Source organism: Eublepharis macularius, chromosome 10 (genome assembly GCF_028583425.1).
Source record: "Eublepharis macularius isolate TG4126 chromosome 10, MPM_Emac_v1.0, whole genome shotgun sequence".
In the NCBI taxonomy this organism is placed as follows: Eukaryota; Metazoa; Chordata; class Lepidosauria; order Squamata; family Eublepharidae; genus Eublepharis; species Eublepharis macularius.
Window position 1 is genome coordinate 81382891 of NC_072799.1, and position 23421 is coordinate 81406311.

Consider the following 23421-nt stretch of genomic DNA (forward strand, 5'->3'; position numbering starts at 1 on the left):
GACTGGTGGGAAGGAACTCTTGTTTTTATTTATTTTTATTTACGTCATTTACAGTCCGCCTTTCTCACTGAGACTCAAGGCGGATTACACAGTATGAGGTTAATACAATTAGAATCAAGTAAGTACATTTCAATTTGTGCATCAATGAAGTATCATAAAATGCACATAGTGTTTCATGATCACTTCTTTTCTCCCCGGAAGTATCATTTCCCATGCCAAGACCATCAAAATATCTCCCTTGGGAAGCTGTTTTGTCTGGCTAGCGGGCCAGCAGGTGGCTTGGCCTCTGAGCATATCTAGGAAGGGCATCTAGTGAAATCCAATATGCTTCATGCTAATAGTACTTAAGCTTGATATGGGAGGTGTGTACAAGCAGAACGGTTTTACCGCACTTTACAAGTCTTGTGGCCTGATCTTCTGCATCCCTGCTTTGAAATAAGCCCAACTGACCATCATGGGGTTTGCTCTTGTGTGAGAGCCAAGCTACAAGTGACGCCTGACACAGGTTGGACACTTGTCAGCTTCCCTCAAGTTTTGATGGGAAATGTAGGCATCCTGGTCTTGCAGCTGTAATGGAGAGCCAAGCTGTAAAACGAGGATGCCTACATTTCCCATCAAAACTTGAGGTAAGCTGACAAGTGTCCAACCTGTGTAAGGCGTCACTTGTAGCTTGGCTCTGAGTGTGTACAGGATTGCGGGCTCAGTGTTAATTTCTATCTACAAAATCTGCAAAAACTGCAAGTGTCTTGCACGCAACAGATGCAGAACTGTTTGTTCTGAAAAGTACTTTGTTTTGTTTTTTCAGTATGCCGAAGACTGCCAAATTCAGCAGTATCCTCCAAAAGGACCAACGTAAGTAACTTAATAAATTATAATAACTTAATATATTATAGCAGATGCAAAGACATTCCTCTCTTCTAACTGATCTAGTCAGACATTAATACATTGCACTGAGTTAGCATTGCAAAGTTGCTGCACGTAACTGATGATTGCGTCAGTAGAAGCATTTTATTGGACACAGGAATCAGAAGCACTTTGTTTATTTTATTTGTTTATTTAAAACATTTATATGCCACCTTTCCACCCAAACAGGTTCCCCAAGGCAGCAAACATAGTAAAAAATTTAGAATATTAAAATAACACTATGAGTGAGTGAGTGTGTGTGTGTAAACATGATAAAAATATATAGACATATCAACAAACATGCATGCAGGGTGGAGGGCCAACAAGAGCTGCTAGCTGGTTAATCCTCTGTTAGAATATTGTTGTCTAGTTTGAGACACTGTTTTTAAAAATGGTGGTGGTGGAGAGTGCCGTGAAGTCATAGTGGACTTATGCCGATGCCCGATAGGGTTTTCATGGCAAGAGACTAACAGCGGTGGTTTGCCATTGCCTGCCTTTGCAACCCTGATCTTCTCTGGAGGTCTCCCATCCAATTATTAACCAAGGCTGACCCTGCTTAGCGTCTGAGATCAGATGCAATCAGGCTCACCTGGGCTATCCAGGGTCAGTGTGTGTTTTTGCAAATCTCTTGGAAATTAAAAGAAATGAAAAGTGACTTCTGGAATGGAAAGTTTAATGTTTGTGTGGTCTTTAATAAAAAGTGTCTTCAGATATTAAGAGTGTGTCTCTTAGTAGTGTTAGGAATATGAGACAACACTGGGATTCTCTTGGTGTACAGCTTACCTTGCTGTTCAACCATCTCCTTGCCTGGGCTGGTGCAGGTGGTCTCAGGAGCAGTGCCGAAGTCTCCTACACTGGTTGTTCTGGGGGACTTCATCCATGCTGAGGCTACCATGTTGGAAGCAGCTCACAATTTCATGGCCTCCATAGCAACTGTGGGTCTGGTTTAGGTGATAACAGCCCCCACCCGCCGTGCAGGTCACACTCTTGATCTGGTGCTTTGCTCTGGGTGGGGAAAAGGTGATCTGAAGGTCGGGTGGATGGATTAAAAGCTGTCACTTGAACGGACAGATCACTATTTTTTAGACTTACAGGGTTACCAAAACTCCCATGGGGTGGGGGGGGGATCAATTAAGACAGTCTCCCCCATATCCTGGTGCATCAGACTGGTTTTCAGATAGCATTGGGGGATTTTCCAGTTGATATGGTCGGTGCTCCAGTAGATATCCTGGTTAACCTCTGGAATGAGGAAATTACTCAGTCATCCTGATTGTTAGAGCTGGAGCTTATTTTAAAGCCTCCTCCATGGCTGTGATGGTGCAAAACAGGGTGGAAATCACGATTTAAATCATTAGTAAGACTAGATTTAAATCATGGCTTTTGACATAAAGACTTCTCCTCGCACTTAGCTTCTTGTGCAGATCTATTCTACTCCCAACAATCTTCTATTCATTGAATTTTTTGAAACTTAGAACTTAAGAGGGAAGGGGTTGGTTCTGTGTACAAAAGGAACAATGGGATTAAGGTCTTTTTCTCAACTCTGTTTTTGCTCAACTTTTTGCTGTGAAGAAGAGACGTGATCTCTGCAGACACAAATTCACAGTTTTGAGAACTAATAATATCTTCTAGATACAAAAATTGCCCAGTAATCTTATAGAAACCTCTGGAAGAGCATGACATTGTGAATGGATTAATGGAATTTGTTTACCAAAAAATTTAAACATTGCATGAATATACAGCTACATAATTAAAAACTAATCCTTATTTCATGGACTATAATGTATCTTAAATAGCTAACTATCTTTAGATAGATTTTTCCTCAAAACATTTGCCTACCTGCCTTTTGATTTTAACCGTCTGTAAATAAACCTTCAGTTATGTTTTGAACCTCAAAAAAAAATTTTATCAAAAAAAATCTGATTTAAATTTTAAAAAAACCAATTTAAATTTAAAAAATCTGATTTTTAATTTTTTTTAAATCATTGATTTTTATTCACCCTGGTGCAAACAAATAATATTTCTCTGCCACCATTGCATCTGCATAGCACAGACCTGTGGAACTCTTCCAGGCGGTGAGGGGCCTGTTGGTTTCCAGCCTACAAGAGGAGGCAGACCACTGCAATCACTTTGTGGGTAAAATCTTGGGTATCCATTCCCAAGCCTGCTGCAATCACTTTGTGGGTAAAATCTTGGGTATCCATTCCACTTGGACTCTTATTAGCAGTGATGGGATCGGATGGTCCCAGGGTGCCGATTTGTCCTGTTGTGTGGACCGCCTTTCAGCTTGTCCACTTTGAGGATGTGAACAGGATTTGGTGTGCGTAATTTGTACCTTATCTTGTTTTAGCCCAATTGGTAAAGAAGCATACGCAGGAGACCTACTGAGGGAAATAAACATAGGCCTTTTAATTTGTTTATAAGCAAAGGAAGAACAGCATAGCTACCAGGAAAAAGTTCCTTGAACTGACCGGTTCTTCGGAGCTACGATGCTCCAACATAAGAATTTATACCCTTGGGTCAATTAGCATAAGTTATATGTTACAACCTTGGTACTACATTGGTTCCAGCAATTGCCTGTCCAGTGGTCCCACATTGGCTGAACAATTCTGGACATCATTAAATATGCATACTTCTCACTATCTTATCAGATATCATCTTGCCTCGGCATTGCTTATCCCTTTGGAACATTTTATTGTCTTGGCAACATTTTGTGCTTTGCAAGCAAAATACTATTTTTCATGTCCTCGATGCATCCCGCTGATCATGGGGAAAGTTCAGCTGGCATTCTACAGCTACTTGTTGCATGATTAACTCAGGAACAGATTTCTGTTATTTGCCTATGGGTATGGCATAATACATAATAATAATATAGGTACTTCTTGCTACCTATAACCTAATATGTGGTATCCTTTCCCTAAATTTCAAATAGCAGGCACTTCACAGTAATTGGCATCAGCATGTGCTATCTGCCTGGGTACTTCACCCCAGTGTTCACTCTTGATAGTAAAAATACAGTTCAATCACATAAAAATAGGAAAGACATCCGGAAATATTCTAGTCCATTAAATTCACTTTCCTCACGATTCTGGAATGCTTGAACTTAGCACCTGCATTTATGACCCTTAATCCTCCTGGCTGCTTAAATCTGTTGTAGGGCCTGGTTTGCTGGGTATGGGAGACAGCAGATGACTCCCTGAGAGAGGGGGTGGTCTCACGTGGGTGGTCTCACGTGGGTGGTGGTACATCCCCTCCTAAAGAAAGCTACTTTGGGCCCAGGATCATTGAATAAGTACTATCCAGTTTTAGATAGACCAGTCCTGAGCAAGGTGATTTGAACCAGTAGGGGCAGGGGAACGTCAGGGATTCATGAAGTGGATTGTTTGGCTCCTTTCCAGTCTGGTTTCAAGCCTGGTCATGGGACTGAAACAGATTTGCTTGCGCATGGGGAAGTTATGGAGGCTCTTAATCATAGCTAAATCATACTATGATTGATTCAGCTTAAAATGCTCGGATTGCCAAGCATTGAAACAGCAGAAAACAGGGGAGGAAGACTGACATGTCCCTGTCCCTCCTCGTAGCTAGCCTGAAATGGCAGTGGCTGATGGACTGCTGAGAGGTTGACAGTTGGAGTAAAATGAAGAGTGAGGAGAGTTGGAGTCCTCTGTGTGAGGAAGGAAGGAGAAGGAAGGAAAAAGCATTATGTTCATGAAGCACTTTTAGTCCTTGGACTAAAGTGGGACAGACAGCACTAACTCTTGCATAGACAAAAGAATCATAGAATCATAGAGTTGGAAGGGGCCATACAGACCATCTAGTCCAACCCCCTGCCCAGTGCAGGATCAGCCTAAAGCATCTCTGACAAATATTCATCCAGCCTCTTCTTGAAAACTGCCAGTGAGGGGGAGCTCACCACCTCCCTAGGCAGCTGGTTCCACCTTTGAACTATTCTGACTGTGAAAAAAGTTTTTCCTAATATCCATCTGGTACCTTTGTGCATGTAATTTAAGCCCATTGCTTCAGATCTTACCCTCTGCTGCCAACTGGAACAGCTCCCTGCCCTCCTCCAAATGACAGCCTTTCAAATATTTAAAGAGAGCAATCATGTCCCCCCTCAATCTCCTCTTCTCCAAACTAAACATTCCCAAGGCCCTCAGCCTTTCCTCGTAGGGCTCAGTCTCCAGACCCCTGATCATCCTCGTCACTCTCCTCTGCACCCTCTCGATTTTGTCCACATCCTTTTTGAAGTGAGGCCTCCAGAACTGCACACAATACTCCAGGTGTGGCCGGACCAAGGCAGTATAGAGAGGGGCTATGACTTCCTGCGATTTCGACGCTATGGCCCCTTTGATTCAACCCAAGATTGAATTAGCCTTTTTTGCCACCACATCACACTGACTCCTCATATTTAGTTTACAGTCCACTGTTACCCCAAGATCCCTTTCACATATACTACTGCCCAGAAGTGTATCCCCCATCCAGTATTTGTGCTTCCCATTTTTGTGGCCCAGATGTAATACTGTGCACTTGTCTGGGAATTGTAGTGTGCCAGGGAAGTGGGTAGAAAGGAGTCTCCCCTTTGGCACACTATAACTCCTGCCCAGTATCAAAAAAAGGGTTTTGACTCAGTGGAGTACCCTGAGGTCTGCAGAAGAGGGGAAATCGTGCTGTGTATGTGTTAAAATTGGAGCACCTAACTTGAGGAGGAGTGCCAGCCTCAGACAGAACTCACTTTAACAACTTTAAGTCTGATAATACCAACATTTCTCATCCAAGCCTGCAACTTAAGAACCACACCAAGTGTTTTGTGCCTCACACTAGTGAAGTAATTAGTACAAAATCCTCTAAGTTACTGTAGTTTTAAACACCTGCCTACATGCCTACTTATTCTACTTATTTGTGAATAAACCACCTGTTTCCATTTGAATCTCCATAAGCCTCGTGTGCCAGTTTCTTTCTAAGGGAAGCGCAAACCCCTGATCTTTCCCCTACTTAGACTTGGCTGGGTAACCGCGCCACTTACATGTTCCTTAAGGGTGGCTCACGAAAGAAAGTTGAAGCTAAACCTCAACCATGCTACTAAAGGCTTCCCAGCCCAGTATTCAGCTTCATACACTTGGTGAGGACAAATGTTACTTCAGCCTGAGTTCGACAAGGGTTTCTGACAGCACCCTTCTTTCTGGTCATGTTATGTTTTTGGCGGGAAAGCACCAAAGGGGGCAGGGGTGCTCCTAGTCTTCTAGAAAGAAGGAAATCTTCTCCACGGCTGGCTTGCGCATGCGCAGTGCCAATGTGAGACTGTACAGAAGCCAAAAAGATGGGCAGTAGTAACAAATTGCCTGTAAAAATTATGGAGTACTAGTTGACTTGCATTCCCTCTTACGGTAGGGAGTCTCCCAGTGATTTCAGCCTCTGCAAACTGATCCACAGTTGACTGGTGGGAGGAGGCAGCCAGAAAAATGATCCGCAGAGAATGTCACTTCTAGCGTGACCCAGAAATGACAGCATCATGCAGGGCTGGTTCTTTTGCACATAGCCAATTAAAAAATAGTGTTTTTGGCCAAGTGCTAAAGAATCTGCCCCAGCCCAGCACCTCTGCTTCTGGGTCAAGCCAGAAGTGACGTCATTGGTTGGGGATGACACTTGCACATACTAAGGTAGGTTCCTGCTCCCCTATCTCCCACCAGTTGCCGGAGGGACCTGGCAACTCTAAGTACTAGGGGAGAACCAACACCAAATGGGAAAAAGTTAAAAGATAGTGAGTGGTTCACATATAAAGGATACTTGATGGATTTTGTCAAATTTGTCTTTTTCAGGTACAAAGGGAACATTCCAAAGTATGTCATAAATCTTGACTTGCCACCTCATGAAAGATGGGCCCAGGTGGCACGTGAGAAACAAGCTGAGGTACTGAACTTCAGGGGTTGGGAGGAGAGGGTATTTTCCAGTTGGGTTTTGTGTCTTGTCTTTAAAGGAAAAGAATATAATTGGTGCTGACAGAAATGTAATAATTGATAATTCAGGCATCTGTCTTGAGGAGAAACTAGGTATACATTTTTTTTCAATAGTAATTTATTTAGGTTTTTTTGGTAACAATAAACAACAATAAAAACTTCATAAAACCGTAACACATTACCAACAAGCAAACAACAAAAAGTGGAAGTAAGAACTAATAATTAGCTTTTGAACTTTATAGCTAAAGTATATAAAGTCTATTTTTGCAAAGAGAATGAGTGATGTGTACAAGTCTAAAGGTAAGCTAAAGAATAATAGAGGTCTTGTTTTGTCTTAGCTGATGTCCATTTTTCTTCTTTGGTCAAATAATCCAAAACTGGGAGCCATTCTTCTAGAAAATATGACTTAAATTTTGGATTATCCCTTTGTGCCAGCTGGTTAGAGATTTTCTGCAAAATAAAATGGTCCCAGATACGGGATTTCCAGCTGCCCACTGATGGGGCAGATTTTTGTCTCCAATATGAGGCTATTGTTAATTTAGCTAATGCCAGAAGTAAATAGATAAGATTTAGGCGAGCTGTTGGGATCTCTGGATTTTCCCGAAGATTTAAAAGGATTATCTCTGGAGGTTTTGGGATCACGTATCCTGTTATCTCCTGAATTTCTTTTATTATTTTGTCCCAAAATGAGCTAATGTGTCTGCAGCCTCACCAGCAATGGATATATGAGCCCAGATCACCGCATTGTTTCCAGCAGTTAGCTGGATGGGGAGGATTGATGTGATTCAGTTTAACCGGTGTCATATACCAACGAGAAATAAGTTTTAGGGTTTGCATTTTTATGTTTACTATATTTGTTTGAAAGACATGTGATGTCCAAATTATATTCCATGTATTATTTGAAGGGTCCAGGTTGCACTCTCTAGCCCAGACTTTTTGGTATGGAAGAATCTTATGATTATGTTTTTCTTCTAATAGAATTAGATAGATTTTAGACAGTAATCCTTTCTGTCTAACTGGTCTATCTTTCAAGATCTTTTCAAAATTTGTTAATGGTTTGGCTGTTGAATCTTTAAATTTTGATGATTCTATGAGGTGCTTTACCTGCAAATATTCAAACCAAGGGATGCCTGAGCTTGTATTTCTTTCTAAAGTCATTTTTTCTTGAAATTTTCCTTTATCAAAAACATCTATTATTCTTGTTTTGTTATTGAGCCTCCACCACTTATATGAGTGCATGCTGAGAGCTGGGGGGAACCAAAACTGCCCCACAAAGGGTGAAACTAAAGACTGTGGCTGAATTAGTTTGCTTATAAGTTTATCCCAAACCTTTATATCACTCTTTAAAAAAGGGTTAAGCTGTAAATTTGGTGGACATTCATTACTCTTATTCCGTAAGGATTCACTTAAGAGTCTTTCTTCTAAATAAGTTTGTTCTATATTTTTCCATTCAGGCAATAATGACTCATTTGCTATCACAATTGTGTTTTTTAAGTGGGTAGCCTCAAAATAGGTTTTTAAATCTGGTAGATTTAATCCACCTATAGAGGTTGGTCTTTTTAGAGTTTCCAATGATATTCTAGGCTAGGTATACATATTTTAAATTCTTTAATTGAAAACTATGTTCAGTTCATGTTGCTTTTCCTTTTTAAGGCCTCATTCCTTAGTTAATAGGCCTGAATAGCTAGATTTCTTAAAAGAATGTCTCATGGGTAAAGGCAGACTTTCATTAAAGCAAATGTGCTTAGATTTGAGCATTGTAAATATTTTTCTTGGTTTGTCAAGGCCTTGTTGTGAGGTGTGGATGTCGGTCTTTTGTGAACATTCCAAAGCTGGGGTATCTGGCTTTCCTTCAAGCGCTTGTTGCTACCCACCAAAGCCTGTAAAGGCTGCAACATTAAAAGCTAATCTGGAGTGCAATCTTTCAGCAATCAAAGCCTCTGCCTGCAGATCCCCAGCTGAATTACGAGAGGAGGCAGGCTGGCAAAGTGGGAGAGGCACAAAAGTCTTCTTCTGCTGGTAGAAGACAATTGACAGAGGGGGAGATGGGTTCTGACTCAGGTTTCCTTGACCAGAACCTCTCCACTCTTACAGAAGCAATTTTTTAGATGGCTGTTAGAACCTCGGAATGAGAAAACTGATCTTTCACTGGCTTATTAAATTTAATTGATCTTTGTGACCTTTCCTTTTGTTCTGCAACATCTCTTCCCTCCCGTAACATTGAAAAAGCTGCGCTGAGGTTCAGGAATGGTAGGCAGCAATAGGGGATCTCATTAGGGGAAGTGCCTTTTTCTTCTCAAAAGGTCAGAAGGAGGGGAATATTTGGTTTCGACCTCTGACATTGTATGAATGCTCATTAATTAACTTCCTTCAGACACTTGCGTAGGATTTGTGTTTCTACCTCTTGCATTTCATTACCCCCACAAAATAGTAATCTCTGCTTTTTTTTTTAAAACTCTGTAGCTGAAGATCTTAGTCGAGCATATCAAAAACATAATGGTTATGCTTTTCCCAAGTGCCAAATTGGTGCATTTGTTGGAAACAAAAATGGTGAGTACTTTTTCCCAGGGTCTGGAATTTGTGATCATGTGTGACTTATTTATTAAATAGTTATTTGAAGCATTTATAACCTGCCTCTCCCCTCCTAACAAGCTCTTGAATTTCATCTTAAATTTCATCTTGAATTTAAACGCGATCTTTCCTTTTCACTGATCTTCTCTGGACAAACTGGGTTAAACAGTTTGTCAAACACATTGGGGGGGGGGGGTGGAGATTTCCATCAAGTCATAGCTTACTTATGGCCAATCCTTGAGAGTTGACCATCTTACACCATTTGGCTATATCAGAATTTTTACCTTTTAGAAAGGGTGATGGGAGGTTAAATTTCTTGTCTGTTAACCAAGAAACCATTTTGAACACTCACAAGCCAATGGGGCCTTGTGTAGCTGGCTGCTAGTTCTTCCTCAGGGTTCCAGGTCTTTTGTTGCACCTTCTCCGATTCCACACTATACAGCTCAGGGCCAAGCTACACATGACAAATGACACTTGAACGGCAAGTGGATTGAGTGGAGGGCAAGTGAACAGGGAGAAATACACTTGCCATTCAAGTGTCATTCGTCATGTGTAGCTTGGCCCCCAGTTGTTTAAACAAGCTGTAGAGGGGGAATGACTCTCTGAAGAGTCTCCTTGAACTATATTCCACAGCTTTCGCTGTTGTGAAATGCCATACAACCTGTGACCTCCTTTTGTCAATAGAGGCATGTTATAGGTAAAAGTTAAGATCTTCTTAAATGAATGCCTTTTACTGCATATTTCAAATTATCCTCCAAGCCCCAATGGAAGAAGAGCTCCTTTTTGACATTCAAATGGCTGTGCTGGGGAGATTGTAGGACCTGAACTGCGTAGGAATTAGACAAGATTGCCCTTTGTCCTCTTGTAGCACTGGAAAAGCTAGCAAGAGCCAATCCTACACATTTTATATCACATTTTATATCATCTTGTGGGCACCTTTGGAATTCTGACCCAGGGTGATGGGTGCTATGTTAGGAAGTAACGTTATACTTGACTATGATAGTAGACTTCCAGCATTAAGGTGGTTTCATGTGTGTAGCAGAAGAGCAAGAGTTGAGTCCAGTAGCTCCTTAAAGACCAACTAGATTTCTAGGATATGAGCTTTCAAGAGTCAAAGCTATATGACAAAGGGAGCTTTGACTCTTGAAAGTTCATACTCTGGAATTGTAGTTGGTTTTCAAGGTGCTACTGGATCTGAATATTAAGGCAGAAGTTCTTTTAATGGGGTGCTTTTAAAAGTATTTTCTTGTATACACACAATATATCAAGCTAGCTAAGAAACCCTCACCCTGACCTGGATGGTCTAGGAGAGCCCTGGTCTCTTCAGATCTCAGAAGCTGGGAGACCTCCAGCGAAGACCAGGGTTGCAGAGGCAGGCAATGGCAAACCACTTCTGTTAGTCTCTTGTCATGAAAACCCCTCCAGGAGTTGCTGTAAGCCAGCTATGACTTGAAGGCAGGATTTCATTTCAAGAAACCTTCATCTGGCATTATCTTCATTTTGCAGGCAGTCTAACACATTCGTGCAAAAGGGAAAAAAAACTTCTTTTCCTTGCCTGAGGTATCTCTTTACATGATCCCTTCTCACATGAGCCCAGCCATTTTTAACCTGCACTTGTAACAACAACAATGGATGCTGAAGGGCTAGTTCTCCTTGCACATGTGTGCAGTAATAGAGATTAGACCAGATTTTGATAGCACCATAAATGATTTTTGAAAAGTGAGCAAAATGTGATGTACTAATGTTATTATCAACTCCCACCTGAATTATAAAAATACATTAAAACGAGGAAGATGTGATGACTTCGATAGAAGTCCCAGTTGGGCGCATTAAGCATGTTAGCTGTGCAGCCCAATTATATTCAGTTGGAATCAAGCCCCACTGTGTGTTTAGAATATCACTCTGTTATTTGCATAAGCAAAGTACTTTACATAAAACCGCTTTCTGCTTAAACGCTAAAAAAACAACAAGTCCCACCAGCCCTGCCTGCTTTCTGCATAACATTTGGTGGGTGATGAGCACTGTGTTGGGGACCCCTGTTTTAGATGTCCATTCTAAGTGAAGATGATGATTCTTGTGTCATACAGGTACAGTCATTGGGAAGCCGTGCTTATCATTGACAAACTTGGCTTCATGGGTAACATCCAGGGCTTTTTTTCAGGGGGAATGTGGCGGAACGGAGTTCCGGAACCTCTTGAAAATGGTCACATGGCTGGTGGCCCCGCCCCCTGATCTCCAGACAGAGGGGAGTTGAGATTGCCCTCCACGCCGCTGAGCAGCATGGAGGGCAATCTCAGCTCCCCTCTGTCTGGAGATCAGGGGGTGGGGCCACCAGCCATGTGACCACTTTCTCCGAGGGCAACCCACTGAGTTCCACCACCTCTTTTCCCAGGAAAAAAGCCCTGGTAACATCTGAAATGGCCTCAAGCTTCTGTAATATGTTTTGCTTACAGTTACTCAAATCACAAGAGCTTGAAGAAATTAGAAACAGAAAATTAGACAGAAACAGAAGAAGCAGACGAGAGATTAACCTTTTGAAATGTTAAAACGCATGTTCTCCTTCTAGGCATGGTTAGGGTCTACCCTTCCTTATCCTTTCAACGAAGAGATCAAAGGCATCGCTGATGCAACTGGAGCTGTTTTAGGTAATTTTCATTTTATGATAATGCCTGACTTTAAAATTGCACTACGTAAATATATTGCTATATATCTATATTGCCCCAGTCCTAAATGAGCTTGTAGGTCTTGGCTAATATGTGGGGAGTTCATTGAACTGAAGAAGTGTGGACTTAGCTCAAAATAAACTTCTGAGAGTTTTGTAAAGCATTCCATCTTTACGTTGGCTGCTTTTGGGGGTGATGTTTAGTTTCATGTTGGTTGCCTACTTTACTTTTCTTTTGGGAAGGGCAATGATAGAACATCTGCTTGGGAATGCAAAACGTCCCAGGTTCCGATCCCAGCATTTCCCGTTAAAAGGATCAGGTGGGGGGTGATGCACGTAAGTCTCTGGAGAGCTGCTTCCAGTCTGCATAGGCAAATCCTGACCTTGATGGATCAATGGTCTGCATCAGTACACGGGCTGTATTGTGTTCGTACATCATTCTAAATTAACTAAATGATTAGACAGTAGGTTGCCTATTATCTGTTAGTAAGAATCGGGTTATATGACCAGCATTGCTGTTAATCATAGCTGACTGGTATCTCATTAAGAGCTTGGATTAGATCCTGTGGTGTTATTAATATGAGGAATAAGACAAGTGAGAAGGAATCTCAAAAGTCAAAGGAGTGGCGGTATGTATATTATTATTAGAAGGCATGGAATATATTAGGCCTGTATGCTTCTGTTTTATATATAGCTGTCAAAACATGTCTGGGGCTAGAGACTCTTTAATTCAGCTGAAATCATCTTTTTCATATGGTGTAATCAAAGAACTGTATGGGTCTGACCTATGCCAGTCAGTTTTTAGGAAGGTATCTGTCAAAGAACTACACAGGTTGACCCAAGAGTTCCCCCAGGGTGTAAGTACACAAGCAACCAGACTAATAATGTAAAAAATATTGGATATAGTTTTATTAAAACAAACTAATACGAACTACCAGGGCTTTTTTTCAGGGGGAACGTGGGGGAACGGAGTTCCGGAACCTCTGGAAAATGGTCACATGGCTGGTGGCCCCGGCCCCTGATCTCCAGACAGAGGGGAGTTGAGATTGCCCTCCACGCCGCTGAGCGGCATGGAGGGCAATCTCAGCTCCCCTCTGTCTGGAGATCAGGGGGCGAGGCCACCGGCCATGTGACCATTTTCTCCGAGGGCAACCCACTGAGTTCCGCCACCTCTTTTCTCAGAAAAAAAGCCCTGCAACCTACAGTCAACAGATACCAAAAGTCACACAGACAAAACAATAAAGCTAGCTTTATACTATCTCAGACTTTCCAAAAGCCTCCAAATGGTGCCAACTTAAATCTAAGCGCAGACCTCAGTGTAGCACAGTCTGTAGCTGCTGATCTTTCGAGCACAGATTGAGACCTACCTCTGAGATCGCTGGAACCTTCCACCTCTAGGGCAGCACTACAGTTATAGTTCCCTACACCCCAAGTCAAATGGTGGCCCCCTCCAATAGAAACAAGCTTTCCAAAGAATATTCCAGCACCTTATATCACCACTCCAGATGTTCCCTCTCCCAGTGCTAACAAATACTCTCATGAGCTAACATCTTTGAGCGGATAAGAAACCGGCCAAGCCAGAACACTTAATTAATGACAGTTGCAAAAGAAACTGGGCCCATTACGTCACACATTAACCCTTAAAGGGGAAGTAAAATACTGGCTTGCCTTACAGTACCACTTTTAAAAAAAGAATTGTTAGCAGGTATCACTGGAGCCCTGTTGGTGCACAGGTGGCTGGAACTCAAGAGGTCGGCCGCTGATTATTGTGCTGACCCATCTATGGTTTGCCAAGGAAGAAGCTTGGGGAATTGTGGACTCAAGGCTTTGATTTGATAAAGTTGTTCCTTTCTGATAATACTATATTGAGAACAGTCAGATTTGCTGTCCAGGCCTATAAACTTAAGAACGAATTCATGGAGGTTCAGGCGCTTCATGGTTTTACTGTTCTCACACTGTGTAATGTTGTTTTAATATATTGTGGCTGTTTTAAGCAGTTAAAATATTCTTTGTTGACCGCAGAACAGAACCAGGAGAACGTTGGGTTGGATCCATCCAGCTTTTTGGCTGACTCTCACCCAATTCTTCTCCTTACTGAAACTGGCATCCCACATGGTTTCTGTCTATGCAGACTCCATGACCCCAGCATAACCGTCTTGGAAATCAAAGGGGAATCCCTCCTCCCCTTTTCACCTGCTAAGCAAGCTGGTTGGCTCCAACTCAGTATATATTCATTAAAAGTGCTGCTGCTGCTGCAGTTTATTTTAGACGTTTTGGCAATCCACACTGGGGTTTTGATATGTACCTGGAACTTTGGTATCCAGGAATGCTTCAGACACGTGGCTGAAACTGCATGTGTGGAACATAATTTGATTCATTTGGAGGACATGATGAGGTACTGTTTCTCCTGGGTGTGAATGGCAATGCAGTATAGTTGGGAGCAGTACTCAGATTCTTGTATGGCCTCCACTCTTTTCAGGCGTAAATTTATTTATGATAGTCATAGACTCCTTTTCATGCTGAGACGCCAGACGGGTTGCATAGTGTGGGGTCACAAACAGTGAACATCCAGTAAACAAAGCAGTCCAGTTTGGGTTGCAGAAATATGAAACAAAGGTTAAGCATTAACATGACTCATGAAAAGATGCAGAAATCATAAGGTAAGGATGATAATACAGCAACAGGACTCGTTAATATGGCCCCCAGACCCTAAACCTTTCCCAAAGCCCTCCTGAACAATTTAGTTTTGCACAGCTTGCGAAATGACAGATGTTGGGAGCCTTTTGACCTCATCAGGCTGGCAATTCTATAAGGTGGTGGCCACAACAGAAAACCCATGTGCATGGGCAGTGATTTTGCACCTGCACAGAACCTGCTTCTGTGAGCAGATATCTGAGACAGGCCTTCTCTTAGCCTGCAGGCCTATCCCCATATTAAAGCTTTTTCGAGATGCAGGTTATCTGTTTCCTATCTTCTTACTATATAATTGAGTAAGCGTGTTTCAGACAACTCACTTTATACTGTGGTGCACCACCAGAGGGCGCTGCTGCAGAGGAAAGCCCAGATAACTCACCATATCGCTCCAGAAAACATGCTGTGGTGGGAAACCCAGGCAGGGAACAGGAGTGGAGCAGATGGCAATGCCCTCCCCATGACTTAACCCAGCTGGTATTAGGTGCGGAGCAGGTGGTAATGCCCACCCCGACCTTAACCCAGCTGATATTAGGAGCGGAGCTGGTGGCAATGCCGGGCCCCTGCTTTAACCCAGCTGGTATTATGAGTGGAGCAGGTGGCAGTGCCCATCCCCCAACTTAACACCGGATATTAGGAGTGTAACAGGTGGCAATGCCCACCCCCACCCTAACCCAGCTGGTATTAGGAGCAGAGCAGGTGGCAGTGCCCATTCCCACCTTAATCCAGGTAGTATTAGGAGTGGAGCAAGTTGCAATGCCCCCCCCTTCAGCCAGCTGGGATCAGGAACGGAGGAGGTGGTAATGCCCACCCCTACCTTAACCCAGCGGGTATTAGGAGCAAAGCAGGTAGCAATGCCCACCCCTACCTTATCATAACTGGCAGTAGGTGTGGAGCAGGTGGCTATGCCCACCCCCCGCCTTCACCCAGCTGGTATTAGGAGCGGAGCAGGTGGCTATGCCCACTCTCTGCCTTAACCCAGTTGATATTAGGAGTGGAGCACGTGGCAATGCCCACCCCCCTTCTCCCAGGTGGGATCAGGAGCAGAGCAGATGGCAATGCCCGCCCCCTTCACCCAGCTTGGATCAGGAGTGGAGCAGGTGCCAATGCCCACCCAGTGCCTTCACCTGGGTGGGATCAGGCACAGAGTAGAAGGCAATTCCCTTCTTCCCTTCCCCCAGCCGGGGCGAGAATTGGAGCAGGTCGCAATGCCCGCCTCCTTCAACCTTCTGGAATAAAGCACGGAGCAGGCGGCAGTGCCTACGCCATCTTCACTCTCTCGGAATCAGGTGCCAAGCAGGCAGCAATCTCTGCCCCCCTTCCACCGGCCGGAATCAGGAGCAGAGAAGATGGCAATGCCCGCACCCCCTTCACCCAGTTGGGATCAGGAGCGGAGCATGTAGCAAAGCCCACCTCCTGCCTTTGCCTGTAGGGATAAGGCAAGGAGCAGGAGATAGTGCTCACTCCTCCCGTCACCCAGTAGGGAACAGATGGCAATGCCCACCCCCCTTCACCCAGCTGGGATCAGGAGCAGGCAGCAATTCCTGCCCCCCTTCACCCAGCCATAATCAGGTGCAGAGCAAAAGGCAATGCCAGTTTCCCCTTCACCCGGCTGGGATCAGGAGTGGAGCAGGTGGCAATGCCTGCCCCTTCTTTACCCAGCCTGTATCAGATGTGGAGCAGGTAGCAAAGCCCACGACCCCTTCACGTTGCTGAGATCACGTCTGGATCAGGTGGCAATGCCCACCCCCCTCCTTCACCAGCTGGGATCAGTGATGGAGGAGGAGGGAATGCCTGCCTGCCTGCCTGCCCACTCTCCCCTTTCTAGAGCCTGTTGTATTTTTTCCCACCATGAGCTTTGTTTCTAGTATATAATTGAGAAGGATGCTATTACCATGTTAGTTCAGAACCGAAAATGAGGAAGTAGCTTCAGATATACCCAGATGTGAAAATAGCATGGTCCAGTAACTTGCATATATCCTCTCTGCTTTTAAGTAATGTCCTGGCAACATTGATGCAAAAGCTGGCATTTTAAAATGAGGGGAAAGGTTGTGCAAATTGCTCAAGTGTCTTAGTTTTAGCCCTTCCATATAATGTCCAAAGCTCTCTTCGGTGTTTTGCCTTCTGGTGTTCGGGTGTGTAGTTTGGAGTGACCACAGTGAAACAGCCAGGGCTTTTTTTCTGGGAAAAGAGGTGGTGGACCTCAGGACCACACAATGACGTCACTTTGAGTCAGCTGGAACAAGGGGGCAGTTTTTTAAAGCTTAAATCACTCTCAGCGAAAATGGTCACATGGCTGGTGGCCCCGCCCCCTGATCTCCAGACAGAGGGGAGTTTAGATTGCTGGCGCGGAGGGCAATCTCAACTCCCCTCTGTCTGGAGATCAGGGGGCGGGGCCACTGGCCATGTGATCATTTTCAAGAGGTGCCAGAACACTCTTCCACTGCGTTCCAGCTGAAAAAAAGCCCTGGAAACAGCCAAGTAATGTTCTGAAGATATGTACTTCTCTCTGCTTTTTCCTGTGTTAAATAGTGAAAACTGTGTTCATTTATTAAGAAATCTCTTCCTTTTTTTAATTCAGGCGACATTGTGATATTCAATGTCTTCTATGAAATCTTCACAGTGTGCACTTCGATAGTAGCAGAAGACAGAGCAGGTAAGTATTGTTTAGCCACTGATTTTTTTTGATGGTTTACTCTTAAGGTATTTTTATTATTGATAAATATTATCTTTTTGTTTCTTCCTCCACTCCGGCTCCTAAATCAGGAAAGCTGTATCACGCCAGAAATCTTGATTTTGGCCTCTTTCTTGGGTATGTAATGTTCCTGTGATTTTTTGTTGGTGGTGCTGTTGTTGTTACAAGTTTAATCAATAAATCAAGCCCTTCATTAATCTGGTCCTCCTGGTTATAATTACGGTAATTAAAGAGATAAAAGACTTGCCTCCTCGATAACCTTGAGGCATCTTTGGGCTTGTATAGAGAAACTAATGTACATGCCCTGTTTAATCTCTGTTCCATGTTCTGGATGTGGAGATTACTGGAGGGGAATGGTTTTGCTATGTAAGCATGGGAGAGAGGGTGGTGGAAGAAGTGTAGAATTGAATTGGGCACATAGTCCACTATTTATTTGAACAATGGGGTTGGGACTAGGTGTTAAAGCAGATGTGTAACTACCACTAATAACAGCACTCCTGCCTTGAGGATCTCTTGAGTGTAAAGATGTTGTGCTGCATATTTTGTATTGTGAGGAACCAGGGCTTTTTTTCTGGGGAAAGAGGTGGTGGAACTCAGTGGGTTGCCCTCAGAGAAAATGGTCACATGGCTGGTGGCCCCGCCCCCTGATCTCCAGACAGAGGGGAGTTGAGATTGCCCTCTGCACCACTGAGCAGTGCGTAGGGCAATCTCAACTCCCCTCTGTCTGGAGATCAGGGGGCGGGGCCACCAGCCATGTGACCATTTTCAAGAGGTTCCGGAACTCCGTTTCCCCTGAAAAAAAGCCCTGTGAGGAACTATTAACAGAAAGAAGAGGAGACACGGGGCTGCTGTTCTTGGTGGAAGCTGTGCTTCCCCATCATGACTAGCTTGGGCAGCGATGGCCATCATGAATAATCTGTGCAATATCTGGTAAAATCTCTGAAGCCAAAGAGTGGATGGATGGGATTTTCAGTGATACGAAGGTTGGACTGCAGTGTTTTGCATAATTTCGTGTTTCTCTTCAAGATGGGACCAGGATATTAAAATCGTCCTGGAGTGAGCTGAGCTGTGTGGCCCTTGCTGTGCAGGCACCACTGTAGAGTCCACTTGGCTTGGACTTGGTCCATGGTGAAGATAGCAAGAGGTGTCGGTTCACTTCTGGGGCCGCTTAGTTCAGCTTACTGTCGGTGGCACTACAGGACAGGGGTTTACCGGAGACTTCTGAGCTGACTTAAAAGGCCAGTCCACCCCGTCTCCCCATGTCTAGTATAAATGGGCATAATTTATACAGATCATAATGGGCAGCTTTTCTTAATGAAGAATTTCGTTTTGTATGGAGTAGGTTTTTATTTGCATATTTTTGTTTTAGAGAAACATGGCCCAGTTTTTAATTTTCATGCATAAAAATGAAAAGGTTTCTAACACCTGGCAAGTAGTCCATGTCTCCATTGCTGTAAGAGAGCCACATCTTTAAACAGGCTTAAGTATGCAGACACCATATGTACTGACATAATATTTTTTTTGCAGGTGGGATATAAAAAATAACACTTGGACGTTAACACAGAAATTGAAACCCTTAATGGTGTCGCTGGATTTTCAGAGGAACAATAAGACAGTCTTTAAGTCGTCAAACTTGGCAGGCTACGTGGGAATGGTATCTGGAATCAAACCAGTAAGAACTCTTTGTTTTACACAAGATTGCAATTTATTTTTCTCAAAATAGCTCCCAGAAAATGCCAAGGGTGACTTAAAATACAAACCTCGTACTTTCAAACAACCTGGGGCTACTTGTTGTTTCTAATCTACCTCACAGGATGGTTGTGAGGACAAAATTGAGTTGGGTGGTGAAAAAGATCTGTGCTACATGGAACTTCTTGGAGGAAGTGTGGGAGAAACGTGTAATAAGTAGAGTGATTCCCAAAAGGCTATTGTTAGGATGCTGCTCTTGCTATGAACTATATGCTGAAAGATAAGGAGAATTGACCCTTGACTAGTACACCTACAATTTTTGGTGACAAGACTACTCCAATGAGAAGAAAGAGGGAGGAAATGGTTAAAGGAGTAAACAGAGCTTGTATTCTGCAAGCAAAAAAATATATTTTTGCCCCACCCTGTTCTGCTGAGGAGGCAACAGTGCTCCCACAGCCCATCATTTTGTCCTTCAGGCAGCTCGGCTTCCCTTGTGCTAGAATGTTGGCCTGTTATGAACTTCGTTTCCCAAATGTTGACAGCTCAATGCAAAAATGTTCAATTTTTTCCTGATGTTTGCTGCAGAGACAGTATGTCTTCATCTGTGTGTTTGTCAAATTTTAGCTTTCCTGTTGTACTTGAAGTATCGTAATCATTCTGGCACGTACTTTGAGTCCTTCCATTTTGAAGAAAAGATTAGGAATGTCCTGTTCTTTCAGAGATTCTTTCTAGAGATTCCTGAGGCGTTTGTCTCCACATGTACCAAATGTTAGATCCAGCTGGTTGGAAAGTAGTCGAGCAATTTGATTTTTCTATAAGAGAGACAAGTATGTATATGAAATATAAAGGAATAAGCCACAGTTCAGTCATTTGAACACCTTCTTACTCAAATAGTCTCATGCAAGATGGTACAGAATTAGAAAGTAAGACCAATTGTTGGATATCTGTTTCTTTGCAAGTATAACCTATATTTAATAACCTTATATTTTAGGGCATTTTCACTCTAACCATGAATGAGCGTTTCAGTATTGATGGAGGCTACATTGGTAAGTAAACATTTTTACCCATATGAGAACAGAGTATCAGGCATAAACTTAAATGACTTGTATTAGCACTATGAGTTATGCAAGAGATGCACATAAATGGAAGAAATCACAGGAGGTTGCATAACGTCTGTGCCACTAAGAAGCAGTTGAATACAACAGGGACTACACTCTTAAGCATATTTATTCGGAGACAAGTCCCTCTGAAATGCTAGGTAAACTTAACAAGGACTGGGTGTCTGATTTGCACACACAAACCCCATTGAAAATTATGGCTTGAATCCTCCGGAAAATTACTGGTGACAGGAGGATTTCCATCAGCAAAGTATGACTTCCATGCCTCCCTTGATGCTGCTTTTCCTGTGAGTTCCCAGGAGCATGACGGGGAATTAGAGGTCTGCCGGTGGGGAGGGGAGTCAGTGCAAATAACACAACCTTCCACCTGCGGAAAAGATGCAAGATTTTACATCAGAGAGGTTATGTGATATTAAAGCTCTTCTAACTTGTGTGTCTTGCAGGAGTCTTTGAGTGGATCTTTGGCAAGAGGGACGGTTGGTGGATGAGCTTCCTCACTAGGACAATCCTAGAAAATAGTACAAGGTAACATCTGAGATTCGGAAGTGCTTTATCTACAAATATGAATGTAACATCATCGCAAACAGCTTTAAGTTCTTTAACACTTTTGTAATGCCACTATCAGATCCAGTGACTCTAGCATTCCTTAAGGGCCTTTAACACTCATTATAGATCAGTTAAATGGGGCGTGCCGAAAAGATCAAGCCTTCTATTAAAGGACAAAATAATTCAACTCCTGCAAGCCTGTGAACTGCTTAACATTAATATTTTGACACGTTTGAAGCAAAATGTACTTTCTGGCTATTAATCTGTCAAGTTGTATGTGCTAGAGTCTCTTGGTTCATGCCCTACTACCTATATCCCAGCTTCCTGACCCTCTGTGGCTCCTCTGATTTGCAGGAACCTTTGGAGCAAGCAGCTAGTATTATTCCTGGGGTGGGAGTAGGTGGGAGAAAGACAGGAACAGGGAAACATTTTCATCTGCTGTAGGCTCAATGGTTGCAAACAAGAAACAGATGGGGAAGACCTCTCACTCTGGATGGTATAGCAACCTTTAACCTTGAATATGAGTTGATATAGTATGTGGCAGCAAAGTAAGCAGGGCTTTTTTTCAGCAGGAACACAGTGGAACGGAGTTCCGGAACCTCTTGAAAATGGTCACGTGGCTGGTGGCCCCGCCCCCTGATCTCCAGACAGAGGGGAGTTGAGATTGCCCTACGCGCCGCCAAGCGGCGCGTAGGGAAATCTCAACTCCCCTCTATCTGGAGATCAGGGGGCGGGGCCACCAGCCATGTGACCATTTTCTCCAAGGGCAACCCACTGAGTTCTACCACCTCTTTTCCCAGAAAAAAAGCCCTGAAAGTAAGTATCATAATATACGGAGAAGCCACTGCTCGGAATGCCTCATACCTTTCAGATGGTCTCCTGTGGTCTGTCTGCCCTCCTTGAAGCTTTCCTCGATAGAGGAGATACTCAGCTTCTCCTTGCCTGTCTTCAGCTGCTGCTGGGAGCGATGAGATGACATATCTTTGTTTTCTCTGGCCTAGGATCGTCAGCGTTTGCTCTTGTACACTGGTCCACAGAGCACATCTCTAAACTAGCTGGAGGTTGCTGAGCACTGAGTATTGGAGGGATTGGCTTCACATTTTCCTGTTGTATGTGGTTGGGTTCATGTCATTGTTTTTGTTGCCTTTAGCTACGAAGAGGCAAAGGATAAACTGGCCAACACGAGACTACTGGCTCCGGCTTATTTCATATTGGGAGGAAACAAATCTGGACAGGGATGTGTGATTACACGTTCCCGAACTGCTGCCCTAGATGTTTGGAAGTAAGTATGCTTTGATATTAAAGCTATATCTCACTGCCCACACAATAGATGTGCTTGTGTGTCATCAGGCTTGCCGGACAAACTGGTGTTCATTCACATACTGGGCTGCATCACTAATCTCTCTGCAAGGGTTTTGAGGGTAGATTCTCTCTACTTTTGTGGCTTTGGTCAGTTTCACAAAAAAAACATTATTTTAAAAAATGGATCCTGGCTGTTAATACCATTGAAACCTGTGGGGATATCTTACTTTAGGTAGCTGAGTTCTGTTGGTAATATATTTGAAATAAAAAATTATTTGATAGAAAATGGATACTAACGTTTATCCTTCTTTCAAGCCTGAATTCAAGTAAAGGTACCTGGTATGTGCTAGAAACGAATTACGATCGCTGGAAGGTTCCATTAGTTGTGGATGACCGGAGGACTCCAGCAACGAAGTGCATGAACCGAACAATGCAACAGGTAGATTCGTGGAACATAAAAAGAGTCCCTTTGAGATTCCTTCATTATTTTTCTAGCAGTGCAACCCTAGACACTTACCACTTTCTAAGCCATTGCCTCTAGTCAGGACTTTTTTTCTGGGAAAAGAGGTGGTGGAACTCTGTGGGTTGCCCTCTGCAAAATGGTCACATGGCTGGTGGCCCCACCCCCTGATCTCCAGACAGAGGGGAGTTTAGATTGACCTCCGCTCCGCTCAGCAGTGCGGAGTGCAATCTAAACTCCCTTTTGTCCGGAGATCAGGGGGCGGGGCCACCAGCCCTGTGACCATTTTCAAGAGGTTCTGGAACTCCGTTCCCCCTGAAAAAAAGCCCTGCCTCCAGTAGACTTGGAAGGGTGTCATTCAGTTTAGGGTTGCCCTCTAAGCCAGTTAATTTCAGCGATTCCGAATGTGGCTGGTCCTTCGGAAGGACATCCGTCATGAAGGCTGAAGTACTGTGATACCTAACTTCTGATAACTTCCATATGTAGAAGAAGTTTGCAATGCTGACTGGGCAGCTTTCTCTATAGTTATTTTCACCTAGGCTTTTGGAGACAGATTACAGTTCGTGCAAGCATAAGCTCATCTCCTCTGAGGTGTAATTTTGCAGGAGGAAACCCAGTCTCACGGGATATTGGAGGGGCTCTTATTTTAGGAACAATACAGGAGCAAGATTAGTACAGAAATCACTACCTATTTTTGTTGTTGTTGTTACGGTCGCCAACTAATTTCAGTCTACATTCTTTTTCCACCCCCAGAATGTCTCACTACCAGCTCTGTACAATGTTCTCTCCACAAAGCCTATCCTTAATAAGGTAATTTTCCCCCCACTTGTAAA

General features: G+C 43.5%; 1 protein-coding gene across 2 annotated transcripts in view; it reads left to right on the forward strand.

Annotated features, from left to right (window-relative positions):
- The window catches only part of ASAH1 (N-acylsphingosine amidohydrolase 1), a 36213-nt gene that overhangs the window by 11368 nt on the left and 1424 nt on the right, over positions 1 to 23421 (forward strand). The window contains exons 2-13 of one of the 2 annotated variants that reach the window (XM_054990464.1): positions 806 to 852; positions 6717 to 6807; positions 9318 to 9404; positions 11992 to 12070; positions 17360 to 17434; positions 17545 to 17590; positions 19001 to 19145; positions 20154 to 20208; positions 20724 to 20805; positions 21977 to 22108; positions 22444 to 22567; positions 23342 to 23398. In XM_054990464.1, the coding sequence (XP_054846439.1) occupies positions 806 to 852; positions 6717 to 6807; positions 9318 to 9404; positions 11992 to 12070; positions 17360 to 17434; positions 17545 to 17590; positions 19001 to 19145; positions 20154 to 20208; positions 20724 to 20805; positions 21977 to 22108; positions 22444 to 22567; positions 23342 to 23398 (1020 nt within the window). Of the gene's footprint in view, positions 1 to 805; positions 853 to 2977; positions 3033 to 6716; positions 6808 to 9317; positions 9405 to 11991; positions 12071 to 17359; positions 17435 to 17544; positions 17591 to 19000; positions 19146 to 20153; positions 20209 to 20723; positions 20806 to 21976; positions 22109 to 22443; positions 22568 to 23341; positions 23399 to 23421 lie in introns of those variants that run through there. The other variant, XM_054990465.1, reaches the window with a different exon arrangement.